Genomic DNA, 27944 nt, shown 5'->3' with positions numbered 1-27944 from the left:
CTCTTGTCATGTATTTAGAAGGCCCAAAATTTGTTATTTTCCTGCTTCACAAAGTAGTTCACATCTTGCTTATTGAAGAAGTTGTGCATATGGTGATGTGTTGCAGCCGGTGTCATGTCTTTTTCCGCCTTCGATTGGTAGAACGCTGCTGAGCATGAAGCAGGGCAGTTCCTCGTCAATTCTCCTGGTTTAACACTGAGCCAATAAGTTTTGATCTTTCACGTTTTTGTATGTGACCATGATTCTCCTTCTGTTGTCTTTATTATTGAGTGGAAGGATTTGCTCTGTAAACAGTTCATTTAACTAAAAGTCTCTATTTCCTGTGCATTTTTTAAATATTCAAATATGCATGCATGATTTGATGGGGGGTGAAAATAGAGTGTTCCAGATGGAAAGTGATTTTTCTTACTCTATGTAAATATCTGTCTGTCTTTCTGAGTTTTTTGTAATTTTTTATTTTATATAATTTCAATCTTATAGAGAAATCGTAAGAAGAGTAAAAGAAACCTCCACATACACTTCACCCAGAGAAGCCATTTTTGCCCCACTTGCTTTACAATTTTCTATGTATACGTCTTTGCCTACATCATTTGAAAGTAGTTGGAGATATCATGAACCTTTACCCCTAAATACTTGAGTTTGTATTTCTTAATTATACAGACGGTGTCTTACATAACATAAACACAGTACAGTTATCAGGAAATTGAACGCTGATGCAACACTTAATTCAACACTGATTGAACACTAATATCTGGTACACAGTCCACAGGCACATCTCAACAGCTGTCTCAATAAGATCTTTTATAGCTGTTTTCATGGTCCAGGATCCAGTCCAGGGTCATGCATTGTGTTTAGTTGTCATTTCCATTTAGACTCCTTCAATCTGGAACAGTCCCATAACCTTTGTTTCTCTTTCTTGACCTTGACATTTTTGAAAAATACAGGCCAGTTATTTTGTAGAATGTCCCTCAGTTTGAGTTTATTTGATGTATCCTTGTGATTAGATTCAGATCCTGCGTTTTTGGCAGGATTGCCCTGAAGTAGTGTGTTCTCAGTGCAGCCTATCTGAGGCGTGTGATGTTGATTTGTTCCCATATTGGTGATGTTAACTTTGATCACTTGATTAAAATGGTGTCTGCCAGGTTTATCTACTGTAAAGTTACTACTTTTCCCCCTTGAAATTAATAAGTAATTTGTGGGGAGATTCTTTGATGCTATGTAAACGTCTTATCTAATAAACTGTTGCCCATTAGTATTAGCATTCATTGATGATGTTCTGATTCCAACATTTCTCCTATATTTGAGTTCAGATTTTGTTGTGAAGGAGAGCTTTCCCTTCTCCCTTGTTGATTTCTTTGGGTTTGTATTGACTCATGGATTCTTATTTTAGTCAGTGGGTAGTAATCCGTTATTAACATTAGTTATTTTGATAGCTACTTGTCCTAGACTTGGCCAGTGGTAACTCCCTCAGACTGTCTTTTTAGAACATTCCCATGAATCTTTAAAAGTATGTACTGTGAGTACTTTGAGACCTCAGTAAGATGTTCCTAGTTCATCTTGTACTTGCGCTGCTGCAACCCTGGAATGAGCTGTTTCTCCGAGGAGTCCTGGTTCCTTTAGTGGAGAAGAGTGTTTTAGAAACCAAGATCTGATTGCAGTGCGTGGTTGTTGCTGCCGATGGCTCATTGCTCCCAGGCCCTGAATTAATATTTTTTAATGTATGTATTATTCAGATCTAAATACATCTCACTTTTTATCTCACAATCCTTATTTTGCACATTTCAAAAATGTGTTATTTTGTATAATGTTATTTGTCAGCCTAAATTACTCCCATGTTTGTTCTTGCAATTAGGTGCAATTGTTGAAAATTCCATTTCCTTAGACTGAAAAAAATTGGGTGATCAAAAAGATTTAGCATTTATGGCTTTTCTCCTATCACCTTATCTTAAGTGCTTTTTTTCTTGAATATATTACAGATTAAAAATTCCTCAGGTCTTAACTCATAGCATTTAGATTTTAATAATACCTAACATTTTTGAGCACTTACTACGTGCCAGTTGAAGCACTAAAGAGCTAGTATGTCTTCTAGGGTTTTGCATCAGTTTTTCTGATTCAAATCCTGGCTTTGTCGCTTACCAGCTTTGTGACCTTAGGCAAGTTTCTTAAGCTTATTGAATCTTAATTTACTCATCTGTAAGATGGGAATAATGATAGTAACAATTACGTATGTTTGTTTTGAGGGTTGAAGATACTTGAAAAGAGCTTAGAACAGCATCTGGCAGATGGTAAACACTCAAAAAGATTAGTCGTCATTCCTCACTTGAGGTCCTGTTCTTATCTCAGTTTATTCTCAACAATCTTGAAGGGCCGGGATGATTGGCTCCGTTTTGCAGATGAGTTGACTGTGATTTGAACAAGTTAAGTAACATTGGTCTCTGGTCACACACTTGCTAAGTAGCAGAGTAGAGACGGAAACTGGGGTCTCTGCAGAACGGAAGGCGTCTCCCTCCCCTGGAGCCCAGGGAGCTGGGGACGGGTGGCTGTTAGCACAGGACGACTCACGTGTGGGCTTCCTCCTGGGCCGCCTTTATCATACAGCAAAGTGATCTGACTGTCCAGAAGTTTTTCTTAGAATCCTGGTGTTCTCTATTCATGGTTTTTTAAAAAAATTATGTTTTTGTTGATTGCAAATTAAAGGGACATTCTGAGTGAAGGGAAGGAATAAATGGAAAGAAAACTTTAAGTAAAACTTAGTTTTATTTTTTTAAACCCTGCTCAATTACAGTAATCTTTTCATATGTAAACAGGTAAAGAAAGTGGCTCAAATTGGTGTGGAGATTACATATTTCTCTCTATAAAGTGGAGATTCGGGGAGTTCTCCTTTTTAAGCGTCTCAGTGGGATTCATTCCCTGTATTCATAAGATTTTTGTGTGTTTAGTTTGTGTGGGATTGTTCTCCAGTTTCACAAAATTTATTAAACAGTGAAATATCAAGTAGCAGGTTTGGAAGTCAGTAATATCCCTCTTTATGGTTATAGTTAAAGGAACTGTCCACTTATTTTAGCTTTTTGTCTGTTAAAGCTTGTGGTTTCCTTGGCAGCAAGTCTCTGTAGCAGTCAAGTACGGGAGTATTTATTTTAAACTTTCAGTTTTAAAAGAAAACTATTTGATTTCAGTTCTAATTTTACAGTTAACCATCTAATTATATATTTTTAAATTACATGCTACAAATAGGCTTCCCTTTTGAATTTTTCTCATTAAATACACACTTGGAAACTAAAGTAGGATTTTGTACTAGGGACGTTCTTAGGTTTTGTTAGAAGCTTCTAAAAGTTCAGAATTGTTGGAGAATAAACTTTTAAAGAAAGCTGGAACAAACAGCAGGCTATCAGGATCTCATGATGGTCGTGTCTTAAATTTTCCTCCATTAAGTCAGTTCCATCACAGATATTCTCACCTGCAGCTACTGGTGCCAGAGTGGACCTCTCGTTAGTTTTGGGTGCAGTTCTGCAGACCAGCACGGCCATATTCGTAATAAGAAGGAAGGCCAACTTGGAAATGGCAGTGAAAGGGAGTAAGCAGGAAAATAAAAATTGAGGTGTGAAATAAAGTGAAAGGGGAAAAAAAATAACCAGAGACTGACTCAGCCTCCAGGCTTTCGTCAGCCCTAGTCCCCAGAAGACAGTGCTGCTCACTTTCTGTCACCTGCTCTGCATTCTCCCAGTCACCTTTTCTGTAGGGAATTTTCAGGTTGGGAAGAGGCCAGGGGACAACAGGAAGCTCTTCCCCGTGGCTCTGGTAGTGTGACAGCTTGATGCTATATTTTGTAAGTGATGTTGGAAAACACTTTGGTTTCTCATAATGAGTTTTAAGGTGCTAGTCAGTTTTTGTTTGACTTTCCTACAGGCTAATAGTGATTATTCAGTGCCAGACACTTCGTCAGAGATAGTGACATGTTTGTGATTTGCTTGGGTATTTTAAAAGATAAACTGTATTTGGATGCAGAGCAAGTTAGGTTGACTCCTGTAGATAACAAGATGATATTATAGCTCTAACTTCCAAAGAGAATTCTTTTTTATTCAAGTACATAATACAGTGTTCTTAACACTATGCTGTACATTAGATCTCCTGAACTTATTCATCTTAAAACTGCAAGATTGTACTCTTTGACCAACATCTCTCCCTTTCCCCATCCCCCCAAAGAGAATCCCTAAAAGTATTCAAACCTGTCTTTCCCTTTGATTGATGTACTATTTTACTGTTTTAACAGGTAAATATCTTTCAACTGAATTGAATACATATTTAATATGCTTTTAAAATTTTATAAATTTAACACATGGTGAGTCTGTGAAGGATATGAAAGGCCATCCATGCCATCAAGAAAAGTATTAGTTTCAGGGGTTTCAGTATTCATGTACCTTAAAAAGAAAAGGTAGTGATGTATTTGTAAGTGGTACCTGTTACCTGAACATCCAGCTTGCGAACATCCTGTGTGTATGATAGCGATAGTTGAAACTGGGACTTTTTGTACAGCCAGAGGGGCAGGGTATTGGGGTTGCAGTGGAAGGAGATTTGGGACCAGTGTCCAGAGTTAGAATTCAAAAGGTACTTTCAAATAGAAATAGTGTTCAAATAGTGATTGGATGTCTAGGCTAGCCCCAAATCTAATTAACTGAAATGCTAAACGTTTGCAAATGCTTTATTTTTTCCATCCTATTGCAAATGTGTAGTGTTTAATCAATAATATGGATTATGGGTTTTATAAGTGCCTGTAAACTAACTTGGGGTAATAGGTACCACTTATTTCATTATTTCTCTGAAAAGGTACATTCTGAGTTCTGGACAACCAATTTATAAACAGAGTATTTAATAATGTCCCATTTGTAAGCTTGATTAAAAATCCAAGAAGCTCACGGTCTCGTTTGGAGTATAGACCAAAATGACAGTAAGTCCTATGTTACCACAGTGTTTTATAGGAATACATGGGAGAATCTAGAGCCGGATGTAGGCTGGGTGATGGGAAAGATTCTCCCGAGGGCTGAGGGGATGCCTGAGCTGAATCTTTGAAGAGAAGTTGGAATTCGGCAGGTGAGGGATCTGGGGAGAGGCAGACACTGTTTAAAATGCAGCAAGAAGCTTGAGAGAAGCTGGCACGCTGGGTAACTTCAGTGAGTCTGGACCTGTGGTCTGCAGAGGACGTTGGCAAGAAAAATTCATCCAAGTGGGGTAGGATGGCTGAGTGAGATCTTTAAGAACCTTATATTTTATACTAAGGAGTTTGGATTTTATCTTGAAGGTAGTGAGGAGTCACTGAAGGAGTTACGTAGGAAAATAGCATAACCAAATTTGCATTTTAGAAAGATCTCTTACAGAAAAATTGATTGGAGCATATTGAAATTAGAGGCTACTGGAATAATCCAGTGAGAAAAGTGAGTTTTTAGACTAAGGAAGTAGGAAGATTGGAGAGGGAGAGTGTAGACTAGCATTTCCAAGAGAAGGGAACAGTGTTTTCAGATCAAAAGAAATTGGGATAGCAGTGGTAAATGTTAAAGGAAGTTTGGCTGAAGTCTGAGAACAAACACTTGGCTTTATCAATCAGGAGGTTCTTGTCTGCCCTCCCTCACCCCCCACCCCCGTTTGTAGCACTGTTGGAAGACGGGGAAGGACAAGAGGAAGGCTCTGTTCTGTCTGTTTAATCTTAGCAGCAGCCGCTGGAGCAGGTGTTCCTACAAACAAGGAGTGGCTCAGGAATGTTAGGTGTCTTGTCTTTTTTTCTCTCAACTGGTAAGTGGTGGAGATGAACTCTGACTTCTACTTTTCCTGTGTTTTATGCGAGTTATGGGGACATATAACCTCAAATTATCTGGTTACTTTCAAGCGGAGCAGTGCGAGTAAGTGCCTCAGACTTGTTGACCCGTGTCGCTTGTCTTGGAGAAGAGTGAAAGTCTTTCTCGGAGGCTTAAGTGCACCCTGACCTTTCCCCAACTTCATGGATGCTGAGCTGCTCTTTTGATCTGTTCGCCTGCTTTCTTCCTCAGGTTCGGTTCCCCCTCATTTCCTCCAACTGCTTTCTTCCCTCTGAACCTGTGACGTAGAGCCAGTAAAAGGAGGGGGGAATATCTTCCCAAGCACCACGTCCATCCTCATTCCCCTTTGGTGTCAGGATAGTTATCACCAATTGTAGTGTGCAGTGACCGAGGCAGACTGAACCTGTGTGAGATGTAAGGTGGGACAGGTGCCAGAGCTGGCCGTGCAGGCAAACCCGGCTTGTGCGCAGAGGGCAGGGTTTTGCTTGGTGTCATGGTTCCAAAGATCAGTGAGGTGGCATAGCCGCCTCCAGGTACTCACAGTGTGAGAGAGAAGCAGGTGTCGTATGTGACTGCTGTACCTCTGGAGAAGTGCAGTCAGTCAGGACTGAAAAATGCTGCCACGCAGAAGAGCGAGCACTCTTCCATGGCCGTGTCAGGTTTCCCAGAGGATGTGAAATGTGAAGGATGAGTAGGAATTTGCCATGTGGAGAAAGGAAATCTAGGCTAATGGGCAAGTATGTACAGCACATAAACGCAAGGAAAAGTGGCGTGTTGGGTGAAGGGTGAGAAGTTTGGTGTGACTGCGTTGTAAGGTAAAAGAGGGAGGCGGCCGTAGGACCAGGCGAGAGATGGAGGTGGAAAGGAAGCCAGGTTTTGAAGTTCCTTTTGTGACAATACAAAGGCACTGAGACATGTGCTGTAAGGTCGTGGAGGGATCAGCGAAGGTGGTTTTAGGCATGTTCAGAATGTTAACATATAAGTTCCAGAATGTACCTTTTTTTAAAAAAAATGTCATTTTGATTTGTGTTGGCAGTGATGGCATGGCTTCATTAGAATTAATCTGAACAATAAGTTTTAGGAAGTTTGAGTCTGTTTGTTTAGTGGTTCATCTGGATCATGCTTTTATCATGCTGGATCAACTTTTATCATTGCTTTGATATTTTAACAAGTTCAAAATAGAGATTTACATTTGTTCTTTTCTCCTGAAAGCAACTTTTGAAGTAAGTTAGCAGGTTTCAAATTACCCAATAAATAAAACAGAATAACTATTTCTATTTTAATATTCCTACTTTAAGGTCTGTAGGTATAGCATTATTATTAAAATGGGCAATACTTTTGAGTATTGATATTTGATTTGACATGAAAAAAGCTAGGCAGCATAATTCAGCAGTATTATGTTCTTTGAAATAATTTGATATTTGTAAGTAATCTTTTACCTTTGGACTTAATTCTTTTTCAAGAATAATTATCTCGATATTTACGTTTAAAAGTTTATCTTGATCAAAGAGAATGCTATGGTATTTTTTTATAACAGCTTTATTGAGATATAATTCACATACCATAAAATTCACTCATTTAAATTGTATTATTTGGCAATTTTTGGTATATTAACAAAGTTTGGCAACTGTCGCTCTGTAATTCCGGAACATTCTCATCACCCTAAAGTAGAAACTCTATACCTTTTAGCAGCCACTTCCTGTTCTTCCCCCCACTCCCACCCCGCCCAGAGCTCTGGGCAACCACTAATCTACTTTTTGTCTCTCTAGATTTGTCTATTTTGAGCATTTCATATAAATAGATCATATAATATGTTGGGTTTTTGCGACTGGCATCTTTCTCTTAGCATAATGTTTTCAGGGTTCATCCGTGTTGTGGCATGTATCAGTTCTTCATTCCTTTTAATTGCTGAATAATACTCCATTATGTGGATATATCACGTTTTATTTACTCATTCATAAGTTAATGGACATTTGGGTTGTTTCCACTTTTTGGCTCTTGTGAATAATGCTGCTATGAACATTCACGTACACGTTTTTGTGGGGCTATATGTTTTCATTTCTCTTGAGTGGAATTACTAGGTGATATGGTAACTCTATGTTTAACCTTTTGAGAAACTCTCGAGATCGTTTTCCAACGTGGCTACACCATTTTCGATCTTATGAGGGTTCCAGTTTCTCCACATCCTTGCCCAAACTTGCTGTTATCTGTCTTTTTAATTATAATCATCCTCGTGGATGTGAATTGTTATCTTGTTGTGGCTTTGATTTGTGTTTCCAGAATGGCTGGTGATGTTGAGCGTCTCTTCCTGTGCGTATTGGCCATTTATCTTCTTTGGAGAAATGTCTGTTTAAATCCTTTGCCCAATTTTAATTTGGTTATTTGTTGTTTTCTTGTTTGGTTGTTAGAATTCTCTATATATTTTGGATACTAGACTCATACTAGATACATGATTTGCAGATATATTCTCCCATTCTGTGGGTTGTCTCTTTACTTTCTTGATGGTATCATTTGGAGCATGAAAGTTTTTAATTTTGATGGAGTCCAGTTTATCTACTTTTTCTTTTGTTGCTTTTGCCTTTGTTGTCGTAGCTAAGAATCCATTGCCTAATTAAAAGGCATGAAGATTTACTCCTGTATTCTTACAGTTCTAGTGCTTATGTTGCGTTATTTTTATATGATCCATTTTGAGTTAATTTTAGTGTCAGCTCTAAGGAAAGGGTCTAGCTTCATTCTTCTGCATGTGGATGTCTCGCTCCAGCACCATTTGTTGAAGAGAATATTCTTTCCCCATTGAAATGTCTTGGCGTATTGTTTTGTTTTGAGGTGAAATTCATATAACATAAAATTAACCACCGTAAAGTGCATAGTTCAGTGGCATTTGGTACATTCGCAGGGTCGAGCAGCCCCACCTCTGTCTGCTGCTGTCATTTTGGCTGTTGTGCAGTCACCACTCCTGTCTAGTTCTAACTTTGCGAGGTTGCTGAACTAGACAGAACTGAACATTTTCGTCATCCCCAAGACACTATCCTCATGAAAACAGGAACTTCCCATTTCTCACTGCTCGCAGGCCCTGCAACCACCACGCTACTTTCTCTATAGACTTACCCTGTTCTGGCTATTTCATATAAATGGAATCATATAGTGTGTGACCTTTTGTGTCCGGCTTCTTCCACTTAGCATGTTTTCAAGGATCATTCACATTGTAGCATGTGTCAGTTCTTATTCCTTTTTATAGCTGAATAATATCCCATTGTATAGATATACCACATTGTGTTTATCCATTCATCTGTTGATGAATATTTGAGTTTTGGTGTATTGTATTTTAATGCTATTACTTCAGGACTTTTGACCTTATATGTCAGTGTTTTTCTTTAGTTATAAATTGACAAATGTAGGAAACAGAAAGGAAGAGCCATTGCTTACCATTCTTAATTAAGAGTAATGACATATATATGAAAGAATTTTCTGTTTATCACAAAGAACACACCTAGTAAAGATTAGTGTCTTCATTGACTGTTTTATAGCTCTTGTACTTTGTAAGTTGTTTCATATCCACTATCTCATTTAAGCCTCACAAGAACGTTAAAAAAGTACACACAGGGAGGCCGGCCCCATGGCATAGTGGTTACGTCTGGTACACTCCACTTCAACAGCCCGGGTTCATGGGTTTGGATTGCAGGTGCAGACCTGCACCACTTGTCAAGCCATGTTGTGGCAGCAACCCACATACAAAAAGATTGGCACAGATGTTAGCTCAGGGCTAATCTTCCTCACCAAAAAAATAAAACATATAGGGCATTTTTTAAATTGTTCTCATTTTGTAGAAGAGAGTATTGGTGATTATCGCTTACCCGAAGTTATATAGCAAGTAAATGACAGAGTCTAACGTAACTAGAGTCTTTTGCCTCCAAATTATGTTCTTTGCTAAAAATAAATGTTACCACACAAAAACCTTTAGCTCTTATGCTCTGAGTTGGTAGACTTAATTCTCATGGTTATCCAAAATTATTCAATGAAAGATAATTATGCATACTCATTCTTTTTATATCCCAGTTGAAAACTAACTAAAATGTAGTTTAAACCCAAGTTATAATATTGGTGTTAAGAGTTAGGGATCACCTCTGTACCACAGAATTTTGTCTTATATGAAAGGTGAAAAAGACCAGGATCTCTAACACAAGAGAGGGACCACGTGCATGTTCGGTTTTGTTCTTCAGCACATCTCTAGCATATCTGCCTAGGACAACTGTAGGCTCTCAGTAAAATATTTGTTGAGTGAAAGAATGAAAGCAGTATATTGTATGTTCTACTATCTTGTGACCTGTCACTAAATTTCATCATGAATTGCCACTGGACTATCCTGTTAATCTTAGAGGTTTTGAATGAACACACATCATAAAAATTCTTATAGTCTAACACTTACATTTGAGTGCCTTTTATTTATATTACCTTATTAAGTATGAAGGTACTTTGATATCCATTCTGCAGATGAATAAACTGAGGCACAGAAACGTTTACCCAAGCCTTAGACTCCTCTTTCTGAAGGTTTCATACAGCTGTGCTGTTATGAACGTCATTAAAATGTAATTATCTTAAAATATCCTCATACTGACAAAATGTATTTAACAGCTTGAGATTTGGTAGGTAAAATCTTTGAGGCGTGACTATATTAACATTTCTCTCAATCTAAAGTTTATATTTGTGTGTTGACTACTTTTCGTAGTGTGATGCCTGCTCTTCTCTAAGATACCTTCGTGTGTATTTGATTAAGTTCTGTTCCACTCATCAGCTCCATATTCTCCTCACTCTCATGCCCTGTTCTTATTAATGGAAGTTTATCTATAGTTTTTAAATGTCTTACATCAGTCATTTTACTTTTGTACTAGAGTCAGCAGTTTTCCTAGTTCAGCCAAACATCTTTTTCAGAATTGCCAAAGGCTGCTCTAAGGTACGTTGTCATTTTAAACTTAGCAGATGTCTGGGTTTTCCTTTCAGGTGTGGACAGCTCCTCCACCACGAGCAGTGCTTCTCCAGGGCCCAACAGTTACGACGCCCTGGAAGGAGGCAGCTACCCAGGTGACTGGTTTTGTGCTTCTCTGACGTTGATTTGAAAAGTTACTGACGATCACTTCCTTTCAAACATGAACATATATTATACATAATTGCAAGTATATTTTTAACAGAAAAAAAGGATGTTTACCTGGTATTTCTCAGCCTTAATTTACCAGTGTTAATTGTCATATAACAACTGTGAAAGTTGTTTCTGGAAGACCTAAGGAAATTTATTATTTTATTTTTATTATCAAGCTCTTTATCTTTTTCCTCTTTCTAAAAGACTTTCAATAGTGAATAATTTTCCTCTTCTTTTTCCTTCTTTTTTTATGCTAACAGCTCCTTCAGTAAATTTTGTATTTCTATTCTCATGCATAGGTCCTTGAATTCCTTCCAGCTAGCCTCTGAATATAGATAGTTTTTGCCTCTTTACGTCCCCATGACTCCTGGCTGCCTCCACCAGGTAAATAGATTAACCAACTTGGTTGTAGGTTTTGGAGGCATTATTTTTAACCATATCTGGAAATAACATTGGTCATTACATAGGAACAGGAGTAGTGGATAGTATTAAAAGAAAAAAAATACAAACTTTTATAATTAATAATTGTTTCATTATAATATACTGTGATCTTTCTTATTCACCGGTCTCCCATCACTAACAGCCTGACAACCACACCAGACCTCCTTTTTCTCTCTCTTTCTAATGATTCCAGACTTTAGGACTAACAGAACAAGTGATTTTGCCCTTCTCTTTATTTCTCATCTCTTTGGTAATAATCCAGCATGAAGCTTAATTGAAGTTGGAGTGTGCTATACTTAATTAAACACACCATCTTGCTATCACTGTCCATAGAAAACTTTTAATTTTGTCAGCTCAGTATAGATTTCACTTTTAACGTTTCAAGAATACTTGAATAAGCTACTCAGTCTTCTCTGGGTAAGGATTTTTCCCTAGGGATGTGTGTGTGTGTGTGTCTGTCTGTGTCTGTGTCTGTGTGTGTAAGAAGTTGTGGACCATTCCAAAAGCAATGAGTGTTATAAAGATATCCTAGAAGAGTTACTTTATTCACTAACATTTGAACTGTACAGTTTTAGACCTCCATGTTTATGACTCCAGTTCTTCATTTCTGATGCTATTGACTATTGTCATATTTCATCTTCCCGTCACCGTGAGGAGGGACAGGCAGGAGATCTGAGGATGTGACACTGCGTTGAAGCTCCTGTCCTTTTAGCAAGTCTGAGAGCTTACCAGAAAGCCAGTCAGCCAACTCTTGGCTTATTGGCAAAGACAATAGCAGAAAGTCTAGGAATGTATCTCCAAAATTAGAGTCGAAAGAAGATGTGCTTCCGTAAAAACTTTTTCCTTAAGGCAGATGCTTTAGAACATGTTTTTGCAGAATCTGATTGCTGGTGAAGAATATGGTTTTTTATGTGAAAAATAAATTAAAACACATATATATGGTGGATTTGACTTTAAAATAAAGCTAATAATCAGTATACCAAAATGTTAATAATGGTTATGTGTAGTAGAGTAATTGTTAGGGTTTCTTTTTGTTATTGTATAGAATAATGAAATTTTCTAGGTTTTTTTCACAGTTTTAATCATATTTTTGTTTTTGTTTTAAATTTAAATAGAGGAAGAACATTCATTCATTAAAGTTCACTTGGCATTGGGGCCAGCCCTGTGGTCGAGTGGTTAAGTTCACAGGCTCTGCTTCTGCGGCCCAGGATTTCACTGGTTCGAATCCTGGACGCAGACATGACACCGCTCATCAGGCCACACTGAAGTGGCGTCCCACATGCCACAACTAGAAGGACCCACAACTAAAATATACAACTGTATACGGGGGGGATTTGGGGAGAAAGAGCAGGAAAAAAAAAAAAGTTAATTTGGCATCTGTTATATACCAGACATTATTTTAGGGGCTAGAGACTATTGTGGACACCATCTTTCATACTTTCATAGTCTTGCCTCTTCACATAATGCAGACTTCTAGGGGATTGTGGAAATAGGCCCCTCTTTCCATGGACTTTTTTTATAGATCACAGGGGAGATAAAAGGCAAGTTAGAGAAGAGTAGTTGACACCCATTTTATTGCTTTGCTTTATTTTCTGCTGCTTATCTCTATTCCTGCTGAGAGAATAAAAAGAAAAATAACTTTTATTTATATATAAATTATTGTATAATATATTTATATATAAAATATATTTAATCCACGTATATAAATAAAAGTCTTATCTATTAGAAATACCAACTGAGGGGGCTGGCCCCATGGCCCAGTTGTTAAGTTTGCACACTCTGCTTCGGTGGCCCAGGGTTTCGCCAGTTCGAAGCCAGGGCATGGACATGGCACCACTCATCAAGCCATGCTGAGGCAGCATCCCACATGCCACAACTAAAGGACCCACAACTAAGAATACACAACTGTGTACTGGGGGGCTTCGGGGAGAAAAAGGAAAAATAAAATATTAAAAAAGAAATACCATACCAATATGGAGTTTTCTTGTAAATATTTCTGTAAAAAAAAAAGATGGGGTTGGAACATGTAAAACAAGATTAGCAAAATATTGATGGTTATTAAAGTGGGGTGATGAGTATATAGGGTTCATTATTCTCTTCGCTCTACTTTTGTGTATGTTCAAAATTTCTCATAATAAAAGGTTAAAAAAAAGAAAAAGGGAAATGCCAGAGGTTGTGGCTCAGCCAGGAGCCAAGTCTTTACAGAGTCCGGATCTTGAGCTGTTACCACTGTCTTTTTCCCGTTGTTAGACATGCTGTCTTCATCAGCCAGCAGTCCTGCTCCTGACCCCGCTCCTGAGTCTGACCCAACGTCAGCTCCAGCTCCCGCTGCTGCTCAGCCTTCAAAAGTGGCCAAGCCGTTCGGGTATGGTTATCCAGCGCTTCAGCCTGGTTATCAGAATGCTGCCGCTCCCCCTGGTGCTGGGCCTCCATCTGCCAGCCCCGTGTATTCTGGATTCCAGCAGTATGCTCAGGTTTGTACTTAGTCACGTCAAGACACCACATTTCTAAAAGCTGTGAAACTATCAATTCTAACAAATCCCTGGTGATTCAAATGGAGCATAGGTACAGATAAGCCTTGATCAAGCATACGTAGAATTTGATTCTGGTTTTTTTGCATATGCATACATAGAAAAACATGAAAGGAAATAAATGTAAATATCAAATATTTAAAGAGGTTAAATCTGGATCAGAATTTAGCTGTGATTTTTCTTTTCTTTTCTTTTATGAGGAAGATTGGCCCTGAGCTAACGTCTGTTGCCAATCTTCCTCTTTTTGCCTGAGGAAGATTGTCACTGAGCTAACATCTGGGCCAGTCTTCCTCTATTTTATGTGGGGTGCCACCACAGCATGGCTTCATGAGCAGTGCTAGGTCTGCACCCAGGATCTGAACCTGTGAACCCTTGGCCACCAAGTGGAGCATGTGAACTTAACCACTACGCCACTGGGCCAGCCCCAACTTTGATTTTTCTTTTCTTCATTGTACCTTTATTTTTCAGAGTCTCTGTGATGTGCAGATATTAATTTTATAATCAGGAAATTAAAAAAAATGTTAAATTTTTCTTAGAATTCTGTATTACTAGGTTGTCTTTCTCCTCAAAAAATGACATGGTATAAGTGTGGTTTGGGATTTGGGTTCCAGCTCTTAACTTGAAGAAACCTCCATGACATGTAAGTGAGATTGGCGAGGGCCTCGGCGCACACCACTGCTCGTCAGGACTTAGTTCATCAGCTACTGCTGTGACCCCGTCTGACGTGACCCTTTTGGAGTCGCCTCTTAAGTACCATGTCAATTTAGTAATAGAGAACAGTAAGCATTTTACATTTGTATTTATTGAAAAGAAAATAAAATATAAGGAAGCAATTGAAATGGCAAAAGCATTCCACTTAGAATAAAAAGCTTAGTTAGACTAACCATATAGGAATTTCATCTTATGGTGAACTAATAATGAAAATTAGAGAGAAATAGGAAAATCATGTTTCTGGAGTTTAATCTTAGAATTAAGATGGAGAAGGAAGAAGGAAGCTGGAGAGGCACTGGAGAAGTATGATTGGCTGGTACAGATTTCCCTGCCTTGGTCTCGTCAGATTTTCTTCATGGCTTTATACGTCCACATGAAACATTTTCTTTTTTTTTTTTTTTTTAAAGATTTTATTTTTTCCTTTTTCTCCCCAAAGCCCCCCAGTACATAGTTGTATATTTCTCGTTGTGGGTTCTTCTAGTTGTGGCATGTGGGACGCTGCCTCAGCGTGGTCTGACGAGCAGTGCCATGTCCGCGCCCAGGATTCGAACCAACGAAACACTGGGACGCCTGCAGCGGAGCGCGCGAACTTAACCACTCGGCCACGGGGCCAGCCCCGCCACATGAAACATTTTTAAGTCATTCTTGTCTGACTCGTGCTTTAGGCAAATTGCTGTTAAGGGCATAATGTATACTTTATTTCTGCATTTTAATGAGAAGAAAACCAAGTTCAAAGAAAGGATCTGGTCCTTGGAGGAAAATGTTGGGCAAGGAAAAAGTTCCTTTGATACAGTGAGTGGTCTGTAGTGGGCTTCGGAAAAGGTCCTTTGGCCAAATCTGGCTTGCTGCCTGCCTTTGGAAATGAACTTTATTGAAGCAGCTGTGCCCTGTGCCTTATGTATTCTCTGTGGCAACTGTGTACTGCAGTGACAGAGCTGAGTAGTTGCCAGAGAGGCCGTGTGTTTCTTAAAGCTTTAAAACATTTGCTCTCTGACCCTTGACCAAAAAGTTTGCTGACATGGGAGAATGGGAAGTGTTATTCTTTTCCCATTTTGTTTGGGAAGTTGTTTTGGAAGAGTTAGGAGATTGTCTTTGGAATGAAAGTAAAAATTACTATTTAATATGCTAGATTTTTAAATATAACTTTATTCTTTTCTTCTATAATCACAATCCTTTTTATGCTCTAGCTCTAGGACAAGGATCAGAGGAGTTTGGATAAAGGGGACAGAGACAGACTAAAAAGTAGCTTGGGTCATTAGTCACGTTTGAGATGAGCACCATGAGGCCGGAGCTTTAGAAGTCGACTGTTAGAGATCACCCAGTCCCACCTTCCGTTTTTTTAACTTTTTAGTGAAGTGTAATCTATGTTATGTAAAAGTATATAAATCAACAGCATACAGCTTGATACGTTTCTACAAATTGAACACACTCACGTAAGCAATAGCCAGAGGCCTTTCTCATGCCTTTTCTAGTCGCTGACCCTCCAAACGACAGTTGACAACTGTCTTGACTTCTAATACCACGATTAGTTTTGCCTGTTTTGAAACTTCACATCAGGGAACCGCACTGTGTGTACTCTTGTCTAGACTGTCCTGCTCAACATGCTGCCTGTGGCGTGCGTGTAGTTCCTTTGTTTTCATTGTAGTACTCCATTGTGTGAATTTACAACAATTCATTTATTCTGTGTTTATGGGCATTAGGGTAAATTTCCAGTTTGGGGCTATTATGAATAGTGCTGTTGTTAATGTTTCTGTTCTTGTCTTTTCAGTGAGTGTTTATATCTAGGAGTGGACTTGCTGGGTTGTGGGGTATCCGTATGTTCAGCTTCAGCGGTTAATGTCAAGTAGTTTTCCAAAGCAGGTGTTCCAGTTTATCCCTCCCATTAGCAGTGTGTGAGGGTTCCAGTTACTTCACATCCTTAAGAACACTTGGGATTTTGACTTTTCTACGTTAGATGATCCTTTCCTTTCATTATTTAAGTGAAGAAATCAAGACTCAGATAAGTGAACTCTTCTGACCAAGACCAGGCTTAGTTCTGAGAATACAAAAGTCCTTCCAGCTCAGAATTAATCCTTTTTTTCCTCCTCAACTGGTAGGGACTTGTGCAGAAGAAAATCATAGTCAGATTGATGTACGTCCCTCTCTAAGCAAGATTACAAAGCCGTCATTCATTTCTGTCTAATGTGAATTTGAAATAGTTTTTCGACACTACTGTTTCAGGCTCAGTGAGCAGTAATGATTTAAGCACACAGCTAGGACATACTTTTAAATTCTTACCTATCTACAAAAAAGAGATTATAGATTTTAATCTGGGATTAGCATTATCAAGCTAATTTTAAAAGAAACCATTTATTTTTGAAGTCCTACGTAGGATAAAATATCTTACTTTAGCCTTAAGCACCTTCTCTAATAAAATTGAAATGCCTTTAAGTGTTGCACTTAGTGTAAGCAGTGGGAGGGTTCTGACATCTAAGGGCTTTCTTTGTATCGTTAGTTTGAGATGAGCTTATTAAATAGTGGGAAACCCCAATAGTTGGCATTTAAGGAAGAAAAAAACTTAAAATTTGTTTTTCAGTGTTGAAAAACAGGAAAAAATTTGATGTTTAAAAGTGAAAATAAAAATTAGAAAAGTATGTTAGTGAATATATGAAAAACCAGACATACATAGCCTTTTTAACCAAAAAAAGGTGCATGATCAATTATAGAAAAATGCAGATAAGCAAAAAGAGGAAAATAATTATCAACCAATAGTCCCACCAGCAAGATATGAACAGCAGCACTTAGAATCTGTCCTTCTAGGTTTCTTGCATTTGGAGGCGAAGCCAGTAAAGAAGTTGGTCATCCAAATGACTTGTTTATTAAACAATCAAATAAAAGAACTCGATAAATAGGGATATTGTTTTATAAATTTTTTATTCCTTTAACAGCATAAGAGAAAACGTTTCAGTGTTATTGTTTATCCTTCATCTGATCACTGCATAATGTTTTCTGATCAACCAGCTTCCCATTATTGGGCATAGCTGAGTGTCAGAATCAGCATACACACGTGTATGTGCACACCTTTGTGCATTTGTCTCATTGTTTCCTTAGATGAAATTTCTTCAGGTGAAATTACTGATTGAAAGCACCTAATTTGACAGGACTATAGAATTTCTCTCTGCTCATTCACTCATGAAAGCTTAGTGAGTTCCTGCTGTGTGGGAGCACTGCTCTGGACCCTGAGGATACAGGAGCAAACTACTGAACAGTTTCTTCTCTCAGGACACCTGGTGGGAGGGCAGGGTTGATGGGCAGTAAGTAAGTCAATCAGTAAATTAATGGGATAATTTCAGGTAGTTACAAGTGCTCTGAAGTAAGACAAGTTGAAGAAATCGCTTGCTTTGGGTTATAGAGTGGATAGGAAAGCCCTCATTTTAGAAGTTGTGTTTAAGTTAACATTTGAATGACAAGAAAAACCAGGTATGGAAAAATCTGGGATTAGAGCCTTTCAGATTGAGGAAGCATACGTGCAAGTGACTTGGACGTGTTCCAGGAATAAAGTCCCAGTGTGGCTGCACCTCAGCGATGGGAAGAGTAACAGCAATGGGATCAGAGAGCTAGGGAAGGACCATAGTCAGAAGCTGGGATTTTACCCCAAGTGCGAGGAAGGAGACCGTGGAATCAGATTCTGTGTGGTGGAAGGATAACTGGTTCACATACTTGGAGGTCATTTCGGCTGCTGTGTGTAAAGAATGGATTAGGGATGGGAGTACTTGAAAAGACAAAAACGGAAACAGGGAGACAAATGGAAGCTTTGCCCTAATCTTGGAAACAGGTGGGTGTACTTTGTTCTAGGGTCGTATGGGTAGAGGTGGTCAAAAGTGAATAGATAAGGGATACCTTTTGACCTGTTAATGGGTTGGATGTGGTAGATGAGAGCAAGGAAGGTATCAAGGGTAACCCTTTGGTTTTTGGCAGAGCAACTGGAAAGAGGGTAGTGTAGTTAGGTGGTGAAGACAGGACTAGGTCTGGGAGTGGGAATCGAGTTGGGCATGTTAAATTGAAATGCCTAAGAGACATCTAAGTGGCGGGTCAGGCAGGCAGGAGTTGGTGAGTATTGGTGGTCAGGTATGGAGAAATAATGTACCAGTTTATATTCCAAGCAAAAGTATATATGCCTATTTCTATTACTAAGTGTGTCAAGAATTAATTTTTATAAGCAAAAATATTTTATTTTTTCATAATTATCAGTCATTTGTGTTTCTTGGCTGGAATCCCAGTTCATATTTTCACCATTATTCTGTTCAGGTTGTTCTGCTTTGTAAAAGCTATCTGTAATAAGTATATTAACCTTTTGTCTAATATATATTGCAGTTTTTTTCCCTAACTTGTCATTTGTTTTTAATTTTAATGGTATTTTTTTGACACTGGAAAAATGTTTCAACTTATATAGTCACATTATAATTTATTTTATTATTACCTTTGTATCCTTTGAAAGGTCTTTTCAACCTTAAGATGAAAATATTCCAGTTATCTAATTTTTTTTAGTTCTTTGGTGGTTTCAGTTTTGCATCTTTAATCCATTTAAGGTTTTATTTTGGTACATAATGTAAATAATAAATCTCCTTTTCCCTCCAAAAGTAGTTAGCGCTAAGTTCACTGTCATTTATTAACTAATCTATCTTTTCTCGATGATTAAATATCTCAGCTTTACTTTATATCCTAAAATCTTATAAACTTGGGTCTGTTTGGGGTTTTCTATTATGTACTGTTATTCATCCGTACAGTCATTTTTCTCTCGTCCTTTACAGGTCTGCTGAAAACTTAGAGAATTATTCTTCTTATCCAGTTGTGTTTTCCACAACATCACCATCTTCGATTACTGTTGACAGTTTGTTATGCCTGTTTCATCTACACCCTACCTCCACACACATCTTTTGCTAAGGATTTCAAGCAAATCCTGGGCAACAGGGCAGGGGAGATGCATTTCTTGTATAACCACAATGCCACTATCCTATCCAACAAAGTAAGAGTAGTTTCTAAATGTCATTTAAAAATTTGGTCCATATTCCAATTTACCCATTCCTTTCAGAATTGCTTTTTTACAGTTGGTTGGTTCAAATCAGGATCCAAACAAGATTTAATTGTATTTGCTTGTGTCTCTTAATTCTCTTTTTAATTTTAATACAGACGTCCACCCCTGTTTTTTCATGCCTTTGATCTTTTGAAAAAACCAGGTCTACTGTCCCTTGGAATGTCCCACATTCTGAATTTGGCTCATTGCTTCTTGTGGTTCATTTAGCTTGTTCCTCTGTTCTGTTTTCTGTGGACTGGAAGTTAGATCTGATGGCTTGATTATATTCAGGATTATTACTTCATTTGTTTACCTAAGCCAAAATAATATATTTTGTTTCTGTGTACCTCATAGTAATATCTGGTGGTCTCCCTTTGAGTGGTGCTAGGATTTTGGGTTTATATGGTGACAGCCCGATCCCTTCATTGTGAAGCTCCCTGGTGAGCTTTTGCCTGGTGGCTTTATCATCTGTTGGTATCTGTTTATCATCTATTCTAGATGACCGTTACCTGAATCATTTATTTCAGTATGGGGTGTAAAACAGTGATTTTCCTGAATTTGTCCTTCTGCATTTATTAGCTGGAATTCTGCAGTACATTCACATAATGGAGTGCTCAGTAACTGTAAAAAAAAAAAAGGGGGGGGGGGAATCTGTATATAGAGACAGTTATTGCCAGGACATTTTTCTTTAGGTAAAAAAAAAAAGGATCATATTTAGAGCAGTGTGTATGTATTAGTTTATATTTGTAAATAGAAACAATGGAAGGACTAAACCAAAAACTAATAAAAATTGTTAACTATAGGTAGAGGGATCAAAAGTGAAACAAGGTATCTCGAATATATCTTATAGTAAAGTTATGACATTAGAATTATGTAAATGTTATGTTTACTCAAAAAACATTGTCTAAAAAGATAAAAAAGCAGTCCTTAAAAATTAAAAGCAAGACCCTGTTTATCAGGTCGAATGCATTCTGATGCAGAGAAAAAGCATTGTTCCAGCTGATCTTAAACCCCACATTGTGTACGTTCTCAGAGGGATGCAATCTAAGGACAGAAACTACTACGAAGAACTCTTACATTTAGTTTATTAACCTTACATTTATAATAATATTGGTGGTGTTATTTTGAAACTATTTTAGTACATTGTAGGATAAAACAAATAAGTAACTCTATTACCATTAGGAATGAAGATTTTCAGCAAAAGAGATACAGATGTAAAATCAAAGAAGTTAAAACGCCATCATCTTCAATTTGAATTGGAAATGTCAGTGTGAACCCATTGGTTTTTTTCCTCTATTTAAAAATGTATGTGTTCTGTCTCTACCTGTTGTACAAGTCTGGAAGTAATAACAGCACACCAGCAGTGAACAGCCTTATTACCCAGATTACGGTCTCTAGAGACCATCCCCACTCAAAAGGAACCCGGAGTCAAGATTCTTTTTTGGGTAAATGACTAATTTGGGGTCTGAAGGAGGAATAGTACAAAACGTTGTGCCAGAAAGCAAGGAAGCTAACAGAGACTAATAGGCCTATGTCCAAAGGACACTGGGGCCAACTTGAAGGGGCTCTCACTGGCCAAAGATTGATAGTTTGAGTATCAAAATGCAAAATAACTGTAATTCATTACATCACTTTGAGTTAATAAAAAGCTGTGAATTCATAATAGTAGACATTATTATTATTATAACAAAGGAAGCATAGAAAAAATAAGCAAAGCAAAAATTCAATGAACACCATTATACATGTCTGTGACACCAACTCATTATTCTGAAAATTGATGATTGAAAAAACTTGAAAATAAAAGCATTAATCCTGCCTTTCCAGTATGAACTGCATTCAGAGAAACCAAATTCTTGATGTTGAAGAGCATTGTTGCTGAAATTTTGTTGTGCGGTTTAACCGTGCTAATAAGATTTCAGTTTATTCGGTATTTTTGCTTGGAGGTTTTTTCACGAACGCTTTAATTGGCGCTGCCCTGTTGAGTCATTCTGTTACCACGCCAGATTTAAACTGTCTTATCTTCTCGCTCTTTCTGTGTGTTCAAGTCTTGTGTGCGCTGTAATAAACCTTCTCTGTGTGCTGTGAATTGCTCTTCCAGCAGTATCCTGGTCTGAACCAGCTGTCCTCCGGCCTGGGAGGGCTGAGTCTGCAGAGCGCCCCGCAGCCAGAGAGCCTGCGGCCTGTGAACCTCACTCAGGACAGGAATGTCCTACCCGTGACTCCTGTGTGGGCGCCTGTCCCTAACTTGAATTTAGACCTCAGAAAATTAAACTGTAGCCCAGAGTAAGTATTTATTTGATAATCTTCAGTGAGTAATATACTTTGTCAAGAACATTGTATGACTTTCAAAAGTCGTCCTTCATTGGAAGTTTTGTCACTGTGGACTTTTCTATTTTAGTTTGTGTGGAAGTTGTAGGTGTAAAGGTCAGTGCGGGTCGTCTCCTGACCCCGTCTCTGTCTCCGTCCAGTCCCATTCACTGTCGCCTGATCCTGGGGACGTTTTCTTCTGTTGGAGTAAAGGGTTTCAGGAGCCCAAATCTAACATATTTTTCTTTTCTTAGATTTCTTTTCCCTCACCTCACCAGTAATAACTTCTGATGTCTTTTAAAAAAGGTGGAATCTTTAAAATTTTATGCCCTTCAGTCTTTTCTTGAAAAGGACACAGACTTCACTTGTGTAATCCCAAGAACCGATTTAGATAAACGGTTTCTCTCTGAATTTCTTTTCCCACTCAGTATCACTGTGAAGCCCATCACCCCCCGGGCTTATTGACGCAGCTGGAGCTGGATTTGACTGCCTTGACTGAGCACGTCCTGCCTCCTGGAGAGGTTCAGCGGGCAGCCTGCATCTGGTGGCCCCCAGGCCCCGGTGTGTCCTGGGTGGATGAGCTGTCACCTCACAGTGCCTCCCAAACTGGAAGCTCTCTGTTCTTGCCCGCTTTCAGTACTGCTGTCTCCTGAGAACAGGGTATTCCTCTGCACCTAGACACTTTAAGAAGACATCCTCCTGCTCCTGGAATCTGTGCTCCTCATGAATAAACACTGACTCACCGAACGACATTGTTGTCTTCCTTGCATTAGGAGAATGTGTTCTTTAGAGCCAATAGTTGCCTTTTTTAAGGCAACAGTTTTCTAGCTTTTTAAAAAAGTTATAAGCTCCTCTTGTTTTTTTTTTTAAAAGATGGGCACTTGAGTTAACATCTGTTGCCAATCTTCTCCTCCTCCTCCTCCTCCTCCTTCTCCTCCTCCTCCTCCTCCTCCTTCTCCTCCTCCTCCTCCTCCTCCTCCTCCTCCTTCTCCTCCTTCTTCTTCTCCTCCTCCTCCTCCTCCTCCTCCTCCTTCTCCTCCTTCTTCTCCTCCTTCTTCTTCTCCTCCTCCTCCTTCTTCTCCTCCTCCTTCTCCTCCTCCTTCTCCTCCTGCTTCTCCTCCTTCTTCTCCTCCTCCTCCTCCTCCTCCTCCTCCTCCTTCTCCTCCTTCTCCTCCTTCTCCTCCTTCTTCTCCTTCTTCTCCTCCTTCTCCTCCTTCTTCTTCTCCTCCTCCTTCTCCTCCTTCTCCTCCTCCTCCTCCTTCTCCTCCTCCTCCTCCTCCTCCTCCTCCTCCTTCTCCTCCTCCTCCTCCTCCTCCTCCTTCTCCTTCTTCTTCTCCTCCTTCTCCTCCTCCTTCTCCTCCTCCTCCTCCTCCTCCTCCTCCTTCTCCTCCTTCTTCTCCTCCTCCTTCTCCTCCTCCTCCTCCTCCTCCTCCTCCTCCTTCTCCTCCTTCTCCTCCTCCTCCTCCTTCTTCTCCTTCTTCTCCTTCTTCTCCTCCTTCTCCTCCTTCTTCTTCTCCTCCTCCTCCTCCTCCTTCTCCTCCTCCTCCTCCTCCTCCTCCTCCTTCTCCTCCTCCTCCTCCTCCTCCTCCTCCTCCTCCTTCTCCTCCTCCTCCTTCTCCTTCTTCTTCTCCTCCTTCTCCTCCTCCTTCTCCTCCTTCTCCTCCTCCTCCTCCTCCTCCTCCTCCTTCTCCTCCTTCTTCTTCTCCTCTTCCTCCTCATCCTCCTCCCCCCCCTCCCCCCGACCCCAAAGCCCCCTGGTACATAGTTGTATATTTTTTTAGTTGTGGGTCCTTCTAGTTGTGTCATGTGGGACTCTGCCTCAACATGGCCTGATAAGTGGTGCCATGTCCACACCCGGGATCCAAACTGGCAAAACCTTGAGCCACCAAAGCAGAGCATGTGAACTTAACCACTCAGCTACGGGGCCGGCCCCTAAGCTCCTCCTTGTTTCCACCAGAATCTTAGATAGATTTCCACTACAGAGACCAGAAGACGGAGGTGCTCCAAGGGTCCCTTCCTCTGCTGCGCTCTGCCACCACCCCCCTCAGTGCTAAGGCAGTGCCAAGATCATTTCCCTGAGACGTATCACCACTGGTTCTGGGTTGGAGATAGCTGCCCATCCTTCTGGGTGTAGGTGCTCTCAGGTCCATGAGTCTGGGGATTCAGCCTTGTGTTATGAATGGGTAGACGTCCCCAAGTAGGGCACTGTGGTATATGTGGATGTATAGGAGATTCCACAGGTAGGAAATGGTGTATGTGTTTCTACTCAATTATGTGTTTTCTGGGAAAGTCTCTCTCATCAAAATAGCAAAGCAGAGTAATTAGGAGTACAGGCTCTGGAGTGGACAGACCTAGGTCCCTACCACGGATCCACTGATGAGTAGCTATGAGACTTTGTGTAAATTACGTAATCTCTCAAATTCTCAGTATTGTCAACTGTAAAACAGGAATAATAATTGTGCCTACATATTAAGATAAATCATTCATCCAGTAAAATTTCCTGAATACCTTCTAAGTTAAGTGCCAGGCACTGTTTCTTGGTGTTGGGAATGAGCAGTAAACAAAGTTCCCAGTCTCATGGAGCTGTATCCACCCGGGGAATACGTGCTGTGAGCAGTCCAACCAGTGAGTGCGTGAGGTGATGTGGAATACTGCTGGGGAGCAGGGAGGGATCCGGGGGGGGGTGACTGTTCAACTGAGGAGTCAGGACAGGTATTCCCAAGGAGTTCACATTTGAGAAGAGGTCTGAGTGAAGTGAGAGAGCAAGCCATGTGACTCTGGGAAGAGTGTGCCAGGCTGCGCCACTGCACACGTGGAAGTCCTGAAGCAGGGACCAGCCTGCGTCCATACCTGTCTGCGTGTCCCCACGTGCTGTCTTCTTAGAACTCCTTTCCTGGCTTCCAGCACTTCTGCTGCTTACCTCTTTGGTTGCTCCTTTATTGACTCATGCCTACTGAGTTTATAATACAACTTAACAAGTTAGAAGCACTTACTCTGTAGGAGGAATAATGCTCAGGTGATAAGTGGGAAACTCAGACAGGTACACAACCAACTGTAGAAATCAGACCGATGGATAGGACAGAAGTGTCAGCAGGTCTCAGAGCACAGGAGAAGCTGCCGTTGCTCCTGACTCGTGGTGGGGGAGGGTGTCTTCAGAAGACACGGCAGCTGGCGTGAGTCTTGTGGTAAGAGTATGCGTTCAGCAAGCGAGGAGGGGCCAGTGAAGTGGGCACAGCATCGTTAGAGATGCAGAGGTGCACTTTCCCTCCCTCCTGCTTGTACCCTCCATGTGGGTCAGAATGGAGAAATTGTGTTTTTCCGAATGGGTTGTGCTTTTCCACCATGAAATTGTTGAGTCCTTACTTGAGGTCTTTTGACTTACATTACGTATGTGCCTGTTAAAAGTAACCAGGACCTTCCTAGCATAGTTATATAACATATCCAGATGATTTTTCCTTTAGGCCCTTTAATGTTCTTAATTATCAACAGCAACTGTCTGCCTCGGTGCATTTTCCCGATAGCCGATGTGGCCGTGTGTTTGTTCCCGCAGTTCGTTTCGGTGTACTCTGACCAGCATTCCACAGACACAGGCTCTGCTGAACAAAGCAAAGCTTCCCCTAGGACTGTTGCTACATCCCTTCAGAGACCTCACGGTAAGTGACACGTTATAAAATGTTTGTGGGACTGACTTGTGTGCTTATGTGCAAGGTATTTAGATTGTGTATTTTCTTAGAATTTTTTCATCTTTTATTTGAAGTTAGAAATAATTGTTTCTGTCAGATTCAATTCAGCAAACATTTTCCAAGCGTCTGCTTTGTGACAGGCCCTGAACTAAGCACTGATGAATTCGGAGATGACTAAGTCCTTGACTTCGCCCCTAGGAAGTTCTTACCTAACTGGGGCAGAGATGTGAAAACAGATGGCCGCAGTGCAGGGTAACGAACACTAACCAGTGGCATTCCGTGAGGCTCTCAGGCCATGAGTGCAGCGTGGCCGTGGTCCCCTCTGGAGAGGAGCAGAAGTTGTCTATGAGTGACGAGGTCGGAGCTGGATTTGGAAAGATTAGTAGTTTGGGAAGTTGGAAAGGCCGTAGGGGATAGGTAAACTGCAGAAGTCCTTTATTAAATATAAAGGAAGCAGAAACAGTGATGTCCAGTGAGGGAGGACAACTGTGTGATTGTTCCCAACTGTATAAAACAAATATCCTTTGTAAGAGCAAAGTCCCAGCGCTTCAAGTCTGTTGAATTGAAACATCCTTGTTTAAGTTTCCACAGTCTGTTTGGTTTAATACATAACTTACTGGAGTTTTACCCATACCTCTGGTATTGCATGCAAATATGTCATATTTAAACTAAAATTTCTAAGGTTCAGAAATAAAGTTTCCAGATATATTTTATATACACTTTCTAAGTTGCATCTCTCCCTCACACTCTTCGCCACTCTGGTTTTCTCCTCTTCTCTGCTACTGAGCGTCTCTCGTCATTCGTCCAACAACTGTCTTGCCTACCTGTCACACTGTGTGCTGGGACTGCTGAAGTCAGTACTCCTCCTCGTAGAGCTGACTTTCCTACTAGGATGTCCAGAAAGAGCAAAGTGGGTAGAAAGCAAGATAATTATGACATGCCATAAGTCCCTTGAATTTGTTCATTCAGTCAGTATCACTTGATCACCCGTGATACTATTACAGCCTTCATCTCGAAACCAAGATAGTGAAGTGCCCAAGTACATAGGTGAGAATTTTTGTCTAAATACAGATTCCATATGATACCTTCTGGAAGTATATACACTAAATTGGCAGAAATGACTTCCCCTGGGATGTAGAATTCAGGGCAATTTTTCTTTTTTTCCTTTTCAGTTCAGTTTTCCTGATTTTTTCACAAGTGATATGTAGTTACTTGTGCAATAAAAATTGTGTATATGAAAAAAGCTAAATACAAAAATATAAATGTTTACGTATAGGTAGAAAAAAAGCTAGAAGGAAAAATACTAAAATGTTATCAGGAGTTAATTCAGGAAGGCAGAATAATATGTGATTTCTTAATCTTTTTTTGTATTTTCTAAGTTTCTTACACTGAATATAAAGTTCCTCTCCCAAACTACGCCTAAAGAGGTGTATTTGTTAAAGGCACACGGGTTTGGTTTCCGTGGCCTCGGTCCCTGCCAGACTGTGGTGGGCCCTCTGGAGCAGGGCCTCATGGTGCAGCACAGGTGTGGCAGCAGCGACAGGCACGTCTGTGTGGCGTAGGTTTCTTTCTCACTGCCATTTCTGAGTCTAGCTGAGAGCTCTGAGCTCTATGTTACTTTCTTGGCCAACAAGGCTTTTCTCATCAGCCAATAACTTATTGCATTTGGTTTGACTTTGCTTGAGTGTTATCTTATAGTTTGTGACAAAGAGGGAGGAAACTTGATAGCTGCTGTGTTGCTCAGCACATCACTGGATTTTGTCAAAATGCTTCCGTTTGGAAACAGTTCTGGTTTCTGTCCTGTGGGTGGAGCAGAGAAGTGTGTCCATTTCCTCTGGGTGCTTTTCCTGCTCCAACATCTTCGTTTTCCTTCCCAGCAATTACCAGTGATCACGTCCAACACCATCGTGAGGTGCCGGTCCTGCCGGACGTACATCAACCCCTTTGTGTCCTTCATCGACCAGCGCAGGTGGAAGTGCAACCTGTGCTATCGGGTGAACGACGGTGAGTCCCGATTCTGAAAGTCAGTGTGTTTCCTGTTATTTTAACACTTGACGTTTTGTTGTCGTCTGGTCTCTCCTCACTGCTTTAGAAACTTCCATGCCGCTTTTAACGGAGAGAGTCTAGCTAGGGACACTTCATGTTGGCTGGCCAAGGGGAGAATTGACCATGACCAGAATGACAACAAGGGAAAGTAAAAAAAAAATGCTCACAAAACAAGCAGTGAAGTTCACACAGATGGGGTCATGCAGACTGATTAAGCTTGTCCCTGACAAG

General features: G+C 40.0%; 1 protein-coding gene across 14 annotated transcripts in view; it reads left to right on the top strand.

Moving 5' to 3' along the window:
- SEC24B (SEC24 homolog B, COPII coat complex component) overlaps positions 1-27944 on the top strand; it is an 82548-nt gene that overhangs the window by 34622 nt on the left and 19982 nt on the right. For 8 of the 14 annotated variants that reach the window (XM_070261583.1, XM_023628667.2, XM_070261585.1 and 5 more), the window contains 5 exons: positions 10806-10886; positions 13633-13856; positions 21776-21960; positions 25535-25637; positions 27545-27671. In XM_070261583.1, coding sequence (XP_070117684.1) covers positions 10806-10886; positions 13633-13856; positions 21776-21960; positions 25535-25637; positions 27545-27671 — 720 coding nt within the window. The remainder of the gene's footprint in view (positions 1-10805; positions 10887-13632; positions 13857-21775; positions 21961-25534; positions 25638-27544; positions 27672-27944) is intronic. The other 6 variants (XM_070261586.1, XM_070261582.1, XM_070261580.1 and 3 more) reach the window with 1 other exon arrangement.

Source organism: Equus caballus, chromosome 2, assembly GCF_041296265.1.
Source record: "Equus caballus isolate H_3958 breed thoroughbred chromosome 2, TB-T2T, whole genome shotgun sequence".
In the NCBI taxonomy this organism is placed as follows: Eukaryota; Metazoa; Chordata; class Mammalia; order Perissodactyla; family Equidae; genus Equus; species Equus caballus.
The sequence above is the reverse complement of the archived record's forward strand: the minus strand, read 5'-3'. Positions and strand labels throughout refer to the sequence as shown.